This window comes from Rousettus aegyptiacus, unplaced genomic scaffold, assembly GCF_014176215.1.
Source record: "Rousettus aegyptiacus isolate mRouAeg1 unplaced genomic scaffold, mRouAeg1.p scaffold_m13_p_16, whole genome shotgun sequence".
Taxonomy (NCBI): Eukaryota; Metazoa; Chordata; class Mammalia; order Chiroptera; family Pteropodidae; genus Rousettus; species Rousettus aegyptiacus.
The window spans coordinates 52,539,509-52,551,720 of record NW_023416291.1 but is presented as its reverse complement, the minus strand read 5'-3'; the positions used below and the strand labels follow the sequence as shown (position 1 = coordinate 52,551,720).

The 12,212-nt window shown below is 56.7% G+C and overlaps 1 protein-coding gene across 2 annotated transcripts in view; it reads right to left on the bottom strand.

Moving 5' to 3' along the window:
- SH3GL1 (SH3 domain containing GRB2 like 1, endophilin A2) overlaps positions 1-12,212 on the bottom strand; it is a 28,351-nt gene extending 16,139 nt beyond the window's left edge. The window contains exon 1 of one of the 2 annotated variants that reach the window (XM_036234087.1): positions 12,001-12,212. In XM_036234087.1, coding sequence (XP_036089980.1) covers positions 12,001-12,045 — 45 coding nt within the window. In that variant the 5' untranslated portion in view covers positions 12,046-12,212. The remainder of the gene's footprint in view (positions 1-12,000) is intronic. The other variant, XM_016144506.2, reaches the window with a different exon arrangement.

Here is a 12,212-nt window from a genome sequence, read left to right as displayed (position 1 = left end):
AGCCGTATTGTGAGAACTAGACAGATATGTGGGAAAAAATGAAACTAGACCACTCTCTTACACCACATACAAAAAATAAACTCAAAATGGATGAAAGACATAACTGTAAGACCTGAAACCATGAAACTCCTAGGAGGACACACAGGCAGCAAACTCGACGTTGCTCTGAGCATTATCTTTTTGGAAACGTCTGCTCGAGCAAGGGAAACACAAATAAAATGGGACTACATCAAACTAAATAGTTTTTGCGCAGCAAAAGAAAACATCAACAAACGAGAAAACCTACTGAATGGAAAGAGATCGCAAACAATACATCCGATAAGGGGTTGCTAGCCAAAGTATGTGGAACTCATACAACTAAATACTAAAAATCTTCAAGCAATCCAATTAAAAAATGGGCAGGGGGCTTGATTAGACCTTTCTCCAAAGACATACAAATGGCCAACAGACATATGAAAAAATGCTCAAAATCACTGATCATCAGGGAAATGCAAATCAAAACCACAACGAGATAGCACCTCACACCTGTCTGAATACCCATCATCAATACCTCGGCAAACAAATGCTGTCGAGGACAGGGAGCAAAGGGAGCCCCCGTGCACTGCTGGTGGGACTGCGGACGGGGGCCGCCGCTCCGGAAAACGGTCGGGAGGTCCTTTGAACTGCCACATGACCCAGCAATTCCTCTTCTGGGTATTTATCTGAAGAAAACAAAACCTTACTACGAAAAGATACACGCACCCTTACATTCATAGCACCATTACTAATAGAAGCAATGTAAGTGTCCGTCCATAGACGATTGGAAAAAAAAGATGTGATACGTATATACAATGCACTATCACTCGGCCACAGAAAAGAACGAAATGTTGCCACTTGTGACAACATGGATAGATCTAGAGGATGTTATGCTAAATGACGTCAGAGAAAGAGAAATATTGCAGGATTTCACTTATATGTAGAATCTAAAAAAAAAAAAAAACAAAAAAAACAAATGAATAAACAAAACAGAAACAGACCCATAGATACAGGGAACAGGCTGATGGTTGCCAAGGAGAAGGGGAGTGTGGGGAGGGGAATGATTAAAAAAAAAAAAACCCCCAAAACCCAAAACCCAAAGCGACATTAAAACAACACAAAACTCTTAAAAGAGGCCAGAAGTCCAACGGATCCCAGCAGCTAAGACCAAGGCGTCGGCAAGGCTGCGTTTACTCTGGGGATCCGTGGGGTTTCCATGCCTTTTCCAGCTTCCAGAGGCCGCCCGCATTCCTTGGCCCAAGGCCCTTTCCTCCGTCTTCACGGCCACCACGGGCGGGCCTCCCGGCTGCCTCCACCCCCCCCACCCCCCGCAGCCACCAGCCCCACAGGCACTTCCAAGGGCCCCAGCTCTGGGATGCTCTCTGTAACTCCTAATCCCATCAGCAAAACCCTGTGCCAAGGGAACACATCCAGAAACCTCCAGGGACTAGGGCAGGGGCAGCCTTGGGGGAGGGAGGGTGATTCCACTCGGCATAGGAACTACAGTCAATTCTCGTGTTTTTTCGCTGTGGGTCTGTTCAATAAAGTCATCACAAACACTGAATTAGCAAGTGGCCACAGCTTCTGGAAAAAATACCGAGTTAGGTTCCTGGGAGCCTCCGGTCACAACCGATGGATGCCTAACCCAGTGTTCTGTGTATTTCTGTTTAAAGACACCTTATTTAACACACACCGTGGCCTAATTACCACTGAGCTCAGCCATCAGCACTGTAATCAGGCCTAAAGGAAGCTTTTCTAACACACCGACTTCTCTGTGAGGGGCAGCATCGTCGCGTCCTTGTACTTAGCAACCCTAGACAGCACTTCAGCTCTATTCTCGGGGCAAATTTAAACAGCGAAAACACCCACAAAAAAAATGCAGCACTAAACAAATTACAAAAAGGACTCCAGTTCACAGCAGCAGAACTGAAATGAGGAGGCAGAGCGCAGCGGGAGACTCAACGTTTCTGCCTCCAGACACGTCTGTGGAAGAGCCACAGGCACTGATTTGGGGGTTACGAATACATTTTAGTGAGTAGGTGAAATTTCAAATACAGAACGTACAAACAACGGGGATCAACTGTAGACCCCGGGTGCCGTCTTAGAGCAGAGTCTCACTGTGGAGACCTAAACAGAAAACACAGTTCCGGAGGAGCCGACGGGCTGAAGAAATTAACTCTGTACGGAAGACCCGGGGCGGAAGTGGGGTTCTGGGTACTGTCAGTGGCCGTGGGCTTCCTCGGGCTGACCCACGGTCCATGCCCCCCCTGGGCCACACGGAGCTACTGAGCTACACCCCCTCACTGCCCCCCTCCCCTGCTACCTGGCAAAGGCCTCTGGGAGCATGCAGCCCAGCGGAGCCCAGGTGAACCAGCATCCTTACGAGGTCTTGAACACGTGACCCCCGCCAGGCGACCACACAAATTGAACAGGCTGGTTTTTTTCCGGGCTGGGACTGCTGAAAACCTATATGGTCACATTAAACAAGGTGCGACTCTAGAAAAACTCTGATACACTGTGCCCAAGGGGCCAGCTGCCAGACTGCTCACTGGCACGCTCAAAGAGCAAAACCCCGGAGACATCGACAGGCCCATGGGCAGGTGGATACATAAAAGTGCTTGGGAGTCACCGCGCCGAGGGGGCTTCACACCTGTGCGGTCACGGGCATCGGTGAGAACAAGGCACACAAACAGTGCCACACGAAACCATTCACAGGAGGCGCACACTTGCGAAACATACTGTGTATTTTTTAGTGATAAATTCACACACAGTGAAGGTATAGGGAGGGGCTTCAACTGCACTGCTGTTCCTTGCAGCTCTGGTGGGCGCCTGGCTGTCACCTGGTCAGCCTTCGCATCTCTTTCTATAGATGAGACACTGTAACGCAAACTGAAGGTGCCCGGGAGAGGACGTGCCCCTCCGCGAGGCACGCCGAGTGGAAACTCGCGGAGGGCCGCGACGCAGTCTAGGGGAAGGCCCTCCCTACCCCCCCACACTCCCCCTCCCAGGCCCGCCAGTCCAGAGGCAGCAGGGGGACTCTACGACACAGGTGGCCCGCTGTGCTGAGGGCGAGGGCACAGGGTCCTCTGGGACACAGCGGGGAGCCTGCTGTGGGACCTGGGGCTCGGAGAGAACACTCGGCTGCCCCTGAGTCCTCCGGGGAGAAGGGGGCTGATTAGGAACCTCCCAGAGAGACGCACGGGACTTCTCCACTGTGAAGTGGACGTGTCAGGATGGGGGGGAAAGATGATGTTTCGCCGTCCTGGCCCTCGGAGCCTACCTCTGTGGGGGCGTCCCACACATACATGCAGGGGCTCCGACCCGGACACCCACTCTGCAATCTGGGAGGGGCTGCAGACGCAGGGTGAAATCTGACCACGGGGCAGCGAGCAGCAAGCGACTCTGAGCAAGGACGCCGCACCTCACGGAAGCCGGACAGCGCCTGGCCAGGCGGGTTAGGTCAGAGGATGGAGAGACTCCGTCCCCATTCCCTCGGCTGCCCTCCAGAAGCTGGCCTAAGGCCGGGCGCCCGCCTTCAGACAATCGCGGCTCTGATGAGCGGAGGCTGTCGGGTGGATGGACACCTGCCCATCTGCCCAAGGCAGCCAAGGGGCATCATCTTGGGGAGGTGGGTGGCAGGGGACAAGGAGGGGTCCTGGCGGTGAAAAGGGGGAGGAGGCTCCCAGGTTCCCTCCTAAGACCACGGGTCTCCTCCTCGCTCCTGGAGCTGAAGCCCGAAATGGCAGCAGAAAAGTCACCGGTCAACCACTCTGCTTTACAGAGCAGGCCGCACTGAGTGCACCGCCGCACGGTCCCAGTTATCGGCCGGGGTGACACCTGGGGACTAAGAACACTGACTGAACTGTGCCGGTTACTGTCACGCCTCTTCCCAGACACTTGGAAAACCCGCAGCCCCCTCTCCGAGCCTCAGTCCCAGTCCGCAGGGTTTCCCGACCTGCGTGAACACGATGCAGGTCACTGTGCGCGGCGCCAAGAGAAGGCAGTTTACGGGGGATAATGTTCCCGAAGCGCGGGAGGTAACGTGGGGATGAGCGAGAAAATTCTCCCCGCAGCGATGCTCCTTCAAAGCACCTCAGCCCGGCAAGGAGAAGCGGCCAGGCGGGCACCGTCCTGGTTTCCACGCCTCCAACGAGAGGGCGCAGAGCCCAGGCTCCGAGGGAAGGTGTCCGGGAAGGACCAATCACTCTGCTTTGCTTCGGCTGTATTTGGTGGTCAGGTTACTATAATTTCATATCAACGAATAACATCAAGATCCCTTTAAATTTAAAAAGTGAATCGATTTAAAAGGGGAAAGAGGCGGAGGTGGCGGCAGAGTGAGTCGGGGTTCTCGTGTGGCGTCAGGGTGAGGACGGGGAGGGTGGGGGTGCACAGGTCGGGAGGCCGGCTCCCGGGGCGCTGGGCCACGGAGCGTGCTGCTTTTCAGGTACCAGCAGGATGGGCTGGGACCACCACCTCCAGGTGACGGGACTGACTGGGGATGCAGACCTGGAGGTGCATGAGGGGTAGTGGGTGCCAGGGAGGGGAGAAGGCCACAGCGAGAGCCAACTGGGGCAAGTGGGGAAGGGGCGGGGAAGGGGGAGAAGGGGAGGAAGGAGAGCTGGCAGGCTGACTGGGGGGACAGCAGGCAGGTACGAAAGCCAGGGCTGGCAAACAGGGCCAAGGCTAACGCTGGGCAGGCACAGGAAGCCTGGCGGGCCTGGGCAGCGGCTGCTGGAGGCGGGGAGTGGCCTGGCCTGGGAGGGCAGAGCCCAGCAAACTCCATTTCTGAGCAGGCTGGGCACCTCCAGGTAAGTTTTGGCCTGGCCTCAGGGTCCAGGATCAGAGACTGCCCGAGACAGAGGTCAGGCCTCTCCGGCCCAGCCAAGAGCAGGTCCCCCTCAGCCGCCACCCGTGGAGGCAGATCCTAAGCCAAAGGGACAACCTCTGAGCTTTATCTTTTAAACCAGCTGGACCTGTTCCTGACCGAGCCCTCTAAGGCCTCGCCAGACACCCCGCCTTCCTGGGGTTCTACCAGGTCCTGGTGCCAAGTCAGCCCCGGCGACACTATCAGAGGCCCCCACTCCCACTCGGAGAAGAAGCCCACCATTTCTGCCGACGCGGTCAGCAAACTGTGAGCCAGGAGCCCCGCTGGCGAGAGGCGCCGCGCATCTGAGGCGAGGGTGTGCTCAGGGTGCGGCACGTGGGCGGCGCCCGCCGCACCCGCTGCGTGGCCAGTGAGGTGTCTCCGGGGGGCAGCCGGGGGGATGGCAAGGGAGAAGGAAGACAGGCACAGAGCTTTAAAGGGAAAACTCGGAGAGCGAGAGACCAGGGGTGGGCAGCTGAAGGTGAGGCGCACTTCACTGCAGTCGAAGGGGACAGGAAGGGACAGGCAGCGGGGCGGGCCGGAGTGGACTGGTCAGGCTGGAGTGTGCCGCCCTGGAAGAGGCCAGGTGGGAACTGGAGCGAGGACCAGGGCGGGGGCTCCGGAAAGTCCTGCGTGCCAGGCTGGCACTCGGACTGCACCCAGGTCAGCCGGGGCGTGTGCGTACCCCGCGCCCCGCCTCTGCCTTGCCGAGGGGCGCCGACGCGGCCGCTCCCGCTTCAGCGCCCCCACGACCCCCTCCCACGACCCCCTCCCACGACCCCTGGCGCAGCCTCGGCTCACTCCCGTCCTGGAGCCCAGGGCTCCCGAGCATCTAGGGCTCCCGAGCGTCTGGGCCGGGCCGGGGCTGGGCTCAGCAGCAGGCGCACGGTGGGCAGGAAACGTGGGTCCTGCCTGCGAAGAGCTCACAATCCGGTGTCGAGGACAGAATAGTCACCCACGTGAACCTCGGTCCTCAACTGAGAAGGCACTACGTGGGAGTCCGCAAAGCCGGGAGACGGGGCATCTGAGGGATCAGGGGTGCGGGAGGTCGCCACACGAAAAGACTAGAGGGGCACACGATGGACTCGCGGTTGGCTGCCCGGCGCGGGAGGCGTGGGAGGCCGTCTGCCTCGACGCCGAGCCCTGCTGGGGCCGCGGCTGCCAGGGCGGCTGCCTCGCACGCCAGGCGGGATGCCCACGGAGACGCTTGACGCCCAGGTGTGGAAATCTGAGCAGCCAGGCAGCAGCCCTTTCTGCAGGGGGCAGGGGACAGATGCTGAGTCAGGCCCTCCGGAGGAAATCGCAGGCCATTTTCCTGCTGTGGCTGGGAGTCTCCACGTGACCCCACTCGCGGGGCCCAGTCAGCAGGTTTTTCTAGGAGCTGAGCGGAAAAGGAAGAAGCCAGGAAGCTGGCTTTTGGGAAGCAGCTGCCAAACCCAGCCCCATGAAAGGGGGAGGGAGGGGAGGAGGAGGGAAGACGGAAGAGAGAAGCCAGCTGCCACATTCTGACACATTCCTCCATCCGGCTTTCCAGGGACAGCTTTGAAAAAGAACCTGCGCAGACTGCCCCTAACTCTCCAGGCACATCACAAAGCCATTAAGTACAAGGCTTGAGCACAGGGCAGGGCAACCCCAACAGGCCTGCCGAGCTTCTAACCCCCTGGGGGCAAACAGGCCCCTGGAGGAGAGTTTCAGCATCAAACCTCCCGGTAAACGGCAAGCACAGCCGCCTCACTGAGCCTTGGAAGCCAGAGACAGGCGGACTCCTGTCATTCCCCTGGCCTCCCGCAAGCAGCTGCCTCCTGCGATCCTGCGGAGGAAGCTGGCCGCACAGCCCAAATTAAAATCTAAGTTTCTCTAGACTCGATCAGTTCCAAACCACTGGCAACACCGAAGAGGGCTGAGACAAGGGCCAGGGCAGGGCTAACTGGCCTGTGTCCCTGGACCAAAGGCTCTGGACACAGGCCAGAGGCAGATGGCAGGCCTGGCCACAGCCTACGAGTTCCCCCTCTGCGGGATAAGGCAAACAGGTGCGCTCTGGCCCCAGGTGCACTGAGCACCGCTGTCAGCTCCAACACGGGAAGACCGGGTGGCGGAAGGGCAGGTGAACAGCGGCATCTCAGCCTGCTGCTGTCGCCGATAGTTCTGGGGTGGGGGTGGGGGCCTCAAATATGTGACATCCTCCAGTTTCTGGAACTGAACAGGGAGAGACTGTGAAACCCCTAAGCTCGCAGGCTGTCATTAAGTGGCGCACGGAGTACCAGTGAGTGTCCTATGGCTTGGCCTTGAAACAAGCGCAGATGGGCAGAGTGATTAAGTTCCCCGGCGCCTGAACTAGTCTTTAACAAACACAGGATTCTGAGTCAGAGGTGAGCTTTTGGCCTCGTGTTCAGCAGTCACCATGAGAGACAGAATGTGATCCTTTGGCCCGGCGTGTTAGCATCGAGAACGTGTGGGATGCTGGTGGGGACAGAGTGGCTCCATGGTCCTGCGAAGGAGGCTGGGTTAACCGGCTTTTACAGACAGGCCGGGAAGTGGCAGGGTGTCAGGGGGCTCCCAGTTCCTTCAGGGAAGGACGCTGGCAAACCCCTTCTACAGCGCGCGTCCGGCCCAAATCCCCAGCTGGTTCCTCCACCGGAACGGCGGGCGATGGGAGGCTGGTGGGGGCTGCGGCGTGGCCCGTCCTCCGATGGAGCGGATGGTGTATCTCCACCCAGGGCCGCAGGGAGAAGGGTCTTACAGAATGAGTCAGGGAGGACCTAACTCAGTTCCCATCACACGTGGACATCTGGACCTCGGTGCTGGCCAAAGCCCATCCCACGCCTGCTGCCCCAGGGGAGGTGGCTTCCGGTGGTGAGCCTGCAGCTGCCGAGCTCCAGGGCCTGGGGCAGGACCCTGCTCTCCAGACCTCACCTGTCACCTGTCATGCTTTCATTCATGCTGAGATTCCAAATTTTTATATTGGAAGATCATTCCATGTTTATTACTTAACAGGCCAAGCGTTTTGCTAGGAAATCAAAAGCATGATTCCAAAAACAGGTCAGTGAAGGCAGGGTCTGTGGACGTTCCGAACACTAGCCGCGTCCCCCCAGAACACTGATTCTAGCAGGTTGGGGTCCCGGGTCCCCCAGCCCTTCCTCCGTCCCATGCTTCTCACAGGAAGTCTCGTCTTTCCTCCAAGGCACAAACCCAGGGCCTAGAAAGCACCCAACAAACGTCAAAGCCTTGGGATATGGCGGTCATAATTCTCCTCCTAGCTCAGGCGGAACCGATCTTTCACGTGAAACTTTCTCCCTCCTTTCAGGCAAAAATAAAAGACTCAGGCCAGCATTCCAGCCAGCTGCCAGCTCTATCCCTAGTTACACTCTCAAATCTCTACACGGCCTGGCCACAGAATTATCAGGAAACCAGTTAGCAGTTTAGGTCTGCAAACTAATGTCACCCAAACATACCTGATGATGAGACGGAAACTTTCGAGGCTGGATCTCACTAGCGGGGTTCCTTTACCATCCTCGGCTCCCCAGAAATACGCATATGAAAGCATCTTCCCCAGTTCTCGCCGTGGATAGCACCAGACGGCCACGGAGGGAGTGGAGCAAACCGGCCTGAGACAGACACCTGTTTCTTTTACTGCTTTCCTCCACAGATTTTTCAACTTTCCACAGCCCAGGCCCTCAACCCAGGCAGTGGCCAATTCATACTAAGACGTAAAAACTCGCAAACCTCCCACTCAAGCCCAAACTGATTTTATACAAAACCTGAAGCTTTTCACCTGAGATGAAATGGCATAAAACCTGCCAGATACGGGCAGACCTCAGAAATACTGCAGGCTCGGGTCCAGCCCACCACCATAAAGCCAGTACCACGTAAAGCAAGTTGTGCTTTTTGCTGGTGGGGCGGCGTGTCTTGCAAAAAACCACCACATCTGTGAAGCACGGTGAAGTGTGCCCGTGCCGGTACCTGGTCACCAGTATCAACGAGATTAGAAACTCGATTAGCACGACAGCCTCACCTACAAGAAAGCAAGTTTCTCTCTTCCTGGCGCTCTCTGGAGCACGTCCACCTGGCTTCTATTTCTCAATTTAGAAACAACACTGTTACAAGCCTTTGAAAGCAAGAACCTGTTTCAAAGCAGGATTTCTCAACATCAGCGCTACTGACATTTGGGGCCAGATAATGTTTTGTGGGGACGGCTGTCCTGTGCATTGTAGGATGTTTAGCAACCATCCCTGGCCTCTACCCACTTGGTGCCAATAGCATCCTCTCCCCAAGCTGTGGTAGCCAAAAACTGTCTTAAACGTTGCCAAACGTCCCCAGGAAGGCGCGTGAAGGGGAGGAGAGAGCAGGGTTAGTCTCCCCTGGCTGAGCTCCGACGCAAGTTTACACCTTCTCAAAAATGCACCGGGGATCTAAGGATTTGGGAACTAGATGCCGAGTTTTATGTGTGTCCGTCTCTGTATACGTAGTTATCTATGTTTTAAAAACTGGGAAAAGCAGGCAGCTACCACAAGAATGGTTTTTGTTTTGGTATAATTGTCCTCACTTTTCTCAAACCTTAAAGCAGGGATTCTCAAGCTCGGCACTACTGACATCTGGGGCCAGGGGATTCTTGGTTGTGGGGGGCTGGCCAGTGCACTGAAGGGTGCTGAGCAGCATCCCTGGCCTCCACCCACCACATTCCAGTAGTAACCCAAGTTGTGACAACCAAAAATGTCTCCTGATATAGCCAATGTCCCCTGGGGGGCCGGAAGTGGTAGAAAAGCACTGTTGTACAGGAAGATAAATGTCCCTGAATCTTTTTGTGTAAAAGGGAACATTTACCTTGAGGCCAGATAAGTGAGGCCAGTTGAGACCGACTGGTTTAAAGCATGCTGACTGTTCACACTGAGAAGTCAATAAATATTCATTGTTACTACATTAACAAGAGATGCTACTCTTCGATGAATGACCCAATTCTGAGGACATAAAAGATGAAAGAGGTGTTCCTAAGATGGAGAAAAAGAAACACGCAGAAAGGGACATGGCCGAATAGACAATGGAGATGCTGGAGGCCTGAGAAACTATTGCAGAAGAGAATGGAACACAGCCAGGGTGATTCCTGAGCGCGCAACTCAACATGGAACCGAGCGAGGCAGCCAAAACGACCACTCAGATTAGGAGGTGGCCATCGCGGCAATTCTCCAGGGCCGGGCCTCAGAGAGCACGCTGATCCGAGCCACCAGCTCACAGGGCGCTGTGCTCGCCAGGCTTCAAAGTGCTTCTCACAGGTCCGAATGCAGGCCACTCTGCCTCCCCGGTGGCTGGCTGAAGGGGCCCGGCTAGTTCCTGTCCACAGTGCGTAGCGCTGGGACGGGATGGGCCACCAGCATGGGCCCTGAATGCTGGGGGTGAGGCGGGAAGGCCTGCCAGAGACCTGTCTACATGAGGGAACGAAGTGGGCTGGGAATTCTTCCAAGACCTATGGAGACAGCAGTCCTGCAGGAGGGACTACATCCGGGCCCCAGGTGGGGAGCAGCTTTCCTAGGTGCTCCAGTCAAGCAGGTGGGGTCGGGGGGCAGGTAGGTATCTGATACCTGCTGGGCAGGTTCTAACCCAGAGCCAGGTCACTTTATTCTATCCTGTCAGGGCAAAGGACTGTACTGTCAGCAACAATCCCAGAATCCCCCTGGAGTCTCTCTGTTCCTCTCTCATCGTCTGAGGTCTACAGACCCGAAATATCTTAGGCCCCAGGATCATACCTTTTTCCCTTAAGAGGCAAAAGGTACCACTTGCATGTTACCGGAGACTCATTTCTCTTCCCTCCCACTGGGCCTCTTACAATTAGGAGTAGAGCCTGGTTTGCCAGCATGGCCCAGACAAATCCGAAATTATTGCTCACTCCTCCGCGGAGTCTCTACACCGACGGCTTGACCTGAGATGCGGGGACCAAGAGAATTCAAGACATCCGAGGCTTCTTGCCCCAGACTTTCAAAAAACCTATACTATCTGTCACATGTAAAACATATATTTTTGGATTCAGCATTCCACTTCTGGGTGGGTATTTATCCTATAAATCCAATTCCTTCTGTGAGCAAAGACATTCGCTGGCTCTTCACTGCAGTATGTTTGTGGCAGAAAACTACTGGGAACAATCTAAACATCCATTAATGGACGACTGGTGAAATTAGTTATGGTACCCTTCATGGACTGGAATACCAGGAACCCATTAAAAAGATCCAGGAAGCTCTAGGGGTATGTTCTAGTGTAGTCACGTTCCGGGAGGGAGGAGGAGGGGGTTCCCCCAGGGGCATTTTTGGCAGCCACCGGAGACATGTATGGCTGTCTAGGTGTGCGCTCCTGGCATGAGCAGATGGGGTCAGGGATGCTGCTCAACACCCCGCAGTACTCAGGGCGGCTGGCAGAGAGTGAGCGGAGGCAGAGAACCCCAGCGTTGGTGTGATCTCCAAGACACATGTAACTAAAAACTCAGAGTACACAGGGCTACGTCGACTATGCTCCACTCCTGTGTGTGTTTTTAAAGGAAAGGCGCACACATAGTTTTGCAAGGAGACAGAAGAGCTCGGCGGTAGTCCTTGTCTCTGACATCTCAGGCTGAATGCCTGAGAATGTGGAGTGGGAAACCGGCTTTTCACTCTACCCTTTCAACTCTGTACCGAGTCCATCCACAGGGTTTTTGTTGTTGTTGTTCCTGTTGTTTTAAATAAGTGCTCCAGACACAAAACTCTCCTGCCCCTGGGCTGCCTGGCAAGAGTCCTGGGTCGACAGCCTCGGGACTGTTTCTTCCCCTTCTCTCTGCCCCGTCCCGGCCCTTTCGGCGGGGGAGGAAGCGGGTGAGGGTCCACGTCCCGGACCGAGGTCGGGTGTCTCTCTGCCTCACTCAGGGATCTGCCCACCCTCACCGAGGAGACCGGAGCCCACATGGCGGGCAGGGCCAGGGCCGCTGCGCAGGAAACCCCCGGCCCTCCTGGGCTCTCGCCACCCCGCGAGGGTCACATGCCAACGCCGCCCCCTCGGGGTCCCCAGCCCCCTCCCCGGCCAGAGCCGGGCCTAGCCGGGCCCCTCACTCCGGGAAGCCGGGGCTCCCCCACCCTCCCCGGCCCCCAGCTTCGGCCTCTGTTCACCTGGCTCGCCTTGTAGAACTGCTTCTTCAGCCCCGCCACCGACATCGTGCCTCTCGCCGTCGGCCCTCCCGCCGAGACCCAGCCAACCGGAGGGACAACGCAAGCGACAGGCACCCGGGCGCCGCCGACCCCCCGCGCGCCTCAGCGGGCTCTGCCGGCGCCGCCTCCACCGCCCTCTCGCCAGCTCCGCGCCCGCCCCTGCGGCCGCCTCA